Source organism: Engraulis encrasicolus, chromosome 21 (assembly GCF_034702125.1).
Source record: "Engraulis encrasicolus isolate BLACKSEA-1 chromosome 21, IST_EnEncr_1.0, whole genome shotgun sequence".
Taxonomy (NCBI): domain Eukaryota; kingdom Metazoa; phylum Chordata; class Actinopteri; order Clupeiformes; family Engraulidae; genus Engraulis; species Engraulis encrasicolus.
Genome location: NC_085877.1, coordinates 46,823,850 through 46,826,349, shown reverse-complemented (window position 1 = coordinate 46,826,349; position 2,500 = coordinate 46,823,850). Strand labels below are relative to the sequence as shown.

Below are 2,500 nucleotides of genomic sequence, written 5' to 3'. Positions count from 1 at the left end.
GGGTTTCCCTCCAAACCGTATATGGAGAGGTGGGCTATGTCATGTCTCTGGAAAGGTTGGACCAAGTCTGGGTTTTTGTGTTGTTTGGTATTGTGTGTATGTGTTGTTTAAACCTGGGTTAAGGTTTAGGGTCAAGTTTAATATTGGGGTTATGGTAGGTATATAAAAAACGGTGACACTTAACTTGAAGTGTTCCTGCGTAACACATTCATAGCAGCTGTTGTAAAGTCAGCATGACACATTCATGATTGTTTCATGACCCATTCATACCAAACCTTTCATGAACCTAGCGGACGGAAGGACAGCAACTTGTCAAAATAAATGCTAAACAAAGTGGCATTAAGGGTTTTGTTCTGAACCCTCAATGATGACTGATTGTGACAAGTTGCTGTACTTTTGTTTTCCATGTCTATGAAAGGTTTGGTATGAATTTCTTACGAAACAGTCATGAATCCTTCATGCAAAGTGTATAACAGCTGCTATGAATGTGTTATGCAGCGACACGTCAAGTAAAGTGTAACCTAAAAAACATTGGTGATTGTGTGATTCTGCTGTATGGTGTGTGTGTGTGTGTGATGTAACGCACAGAGGCTTTCAAAGAGGGTGGCTATGGCCTGGTTCTTTTACATGCGGGTAAATGTGTGCTTGGGTATTGGGTAAAATAAAGTGTGTGTGTGTGTGTGTGTGTGTGTGTGTGTGTGTGTGTGTGTGTGTGTGTGTGTGTGTGTGTGTGTGTGTGTGTGTGTGTGTGTGTGTGTGTGTGTGTGTGTGTGTGTGTGTGTGTGTGTGTGTGTGTGTGTGTGTGCGTGCGTGCGTGAGATGTAACTCACCCATGCTTTCAAAGAGTGTGGCTATGGCCTGGTTCTTATAAGCTGGTGAACGTGTGCTTGTGGTGTATGGTGTGTGTGTGCTGTAACTCACCCAGGCTTTCAAAGAGCGTGGCTATGGCCTGGTTCTTGGCCATGTCGATGAGCCCTCGTCCCAAACAGAAATGGGGGAAGATCAGCAACACCTGCTTCACAATGTCATTGATGTGACTCACATTCTGGAGGAGAGGAACAGAACAGAGAAAGTCATGAGATAACGTTGAGAATAGAGAATGGAGGAGAGGAACAGAACAGAGGAAGTCATGAGATAACGTTGAGAATAGAGAATAGAGGAGAGGAACAGAACAGAGAAAGTCATGAGATAACGTTGAGAATAGAGAATGGAGGAGAGGAACAGAACAGAGAAAGGGTGAAATTGATGTGGCTCACATTCTGGAGGAGAAGAACAGAGAACAGAGGAAGTGATGAAATGACATTGAGAATAGATGTAAAGATTAAATAGGTTTTTTTTAAATGTGGATCAGTAATATAATATAATCAGCTTATCACCCAGTGAGCAGACGGAACGTCTTCTGATTGGCTGAGCAGGTGTCCTTTATTCCCCGGTAGCAGGACACCTATGATGTCATGCGGGCGTGCGGGCGTCCAAGTTGCTTCTTTTCTAACTTTCTGGCGAAGTGCCGTTACTAGTTCTATCGCATCTGGTTGTCTAGTCAAGACCGCGTCGTTAGCTCTATCGCATCTGGTTGTCTAGTCAAGACCCCGTTACTAATTCTATTGCATCTCGTTGTCAAGTCAAAAACCCAGTCGTCAATTCTATCGCATTTGGTTGTCAAGTCACCCCAACATTCTGCGCGCATCTTTAGGCTATGCCTCAGATAGAGGCGCGTCTCACTAGATTAGGAAGTGATGCCCATTGCAACGTCCCAAGCGCAGTGGTGAATCTACTTTCTCGCGAAGCCATAGATCAACTTATTAATAAATTAATAAATTAATACTTAAATGCTGGTAACCGGGTGATAAGCGGAATAGCGGCCTTCGAGGTGTCCCGATATCAAGGGAAAATGGACTTGGCGAAGCGAACAGGCCTTCGGCTGCGCCGTCGGGCTGTTTAGAACGCTCCGCCTCGTCCATTATTTCCCTTGATATCGGGACACCTCGTCGTCCGCTATTCCATACTTCACCTTCACCAGGGATGTACTGGGGGAGATATAGGACCCGGGCACTTTTGGCTTAAAGGTGCGCTGGGTAAGATTTTCAGTTGTTTTATCTGAATGTTTTAAATGTTCTTTGACTCTAATATAACTTTTTCATGAATACTTAGAACAACCATCAAATTATAAGTATTCATTATGTACTTTGGCCAAATTAATAAATATTAGCGTATTACTTTGTAAATATTCATGAAAATATCACATTCGGCAATAGAAGGATGCTGTTCTCCGCTTCTCTAGAGTGACTAGGAGGACGGGAGGATACTGGGATACTGTGCGTACGTGTGTGTGTGTGTGTGTGTGTGTGTGTGTGTGTGTGTGTGTGTGTGTGTGTGTGTGTGTGTGTGTGTGTGTGTGTGTGTGTGTGTGTGTGTGTGTGTGTGTGTTTTGTGTGAGTGAGTGAGTGAGTGAGTGTGTGTGTGTGTGTGTGTGTGTGTGTGTGTGTGTGTGTGTGTGTGT

At 44.0% G+C, this 2,500-nt stretch overlaps 1 protein-coding gene across 1 annotated transcript in view; it reads right to left on the bottom strand.

Moving 5' to 3' along the window:
- LOC134437447 (phospholipid-transporting ATPase ABCA1-like) overlaps window positions 1-2,500 on the bottom strand; it is a 633,180-nt gene that overhangs the window by 124,901 nt on the left and 505,779 nt on the right. Inside the window, exon 39 of the mRNA XM_063186937.1 lies at window positions 922-1,045. Within this exon, the coding sequence (XP_063043007.1) occupies window positions 922-1,045 (124 nt within the window). The remainder of the gene's footprint in view (window positions 1-921; window positions 1,046-2,500) is intronic.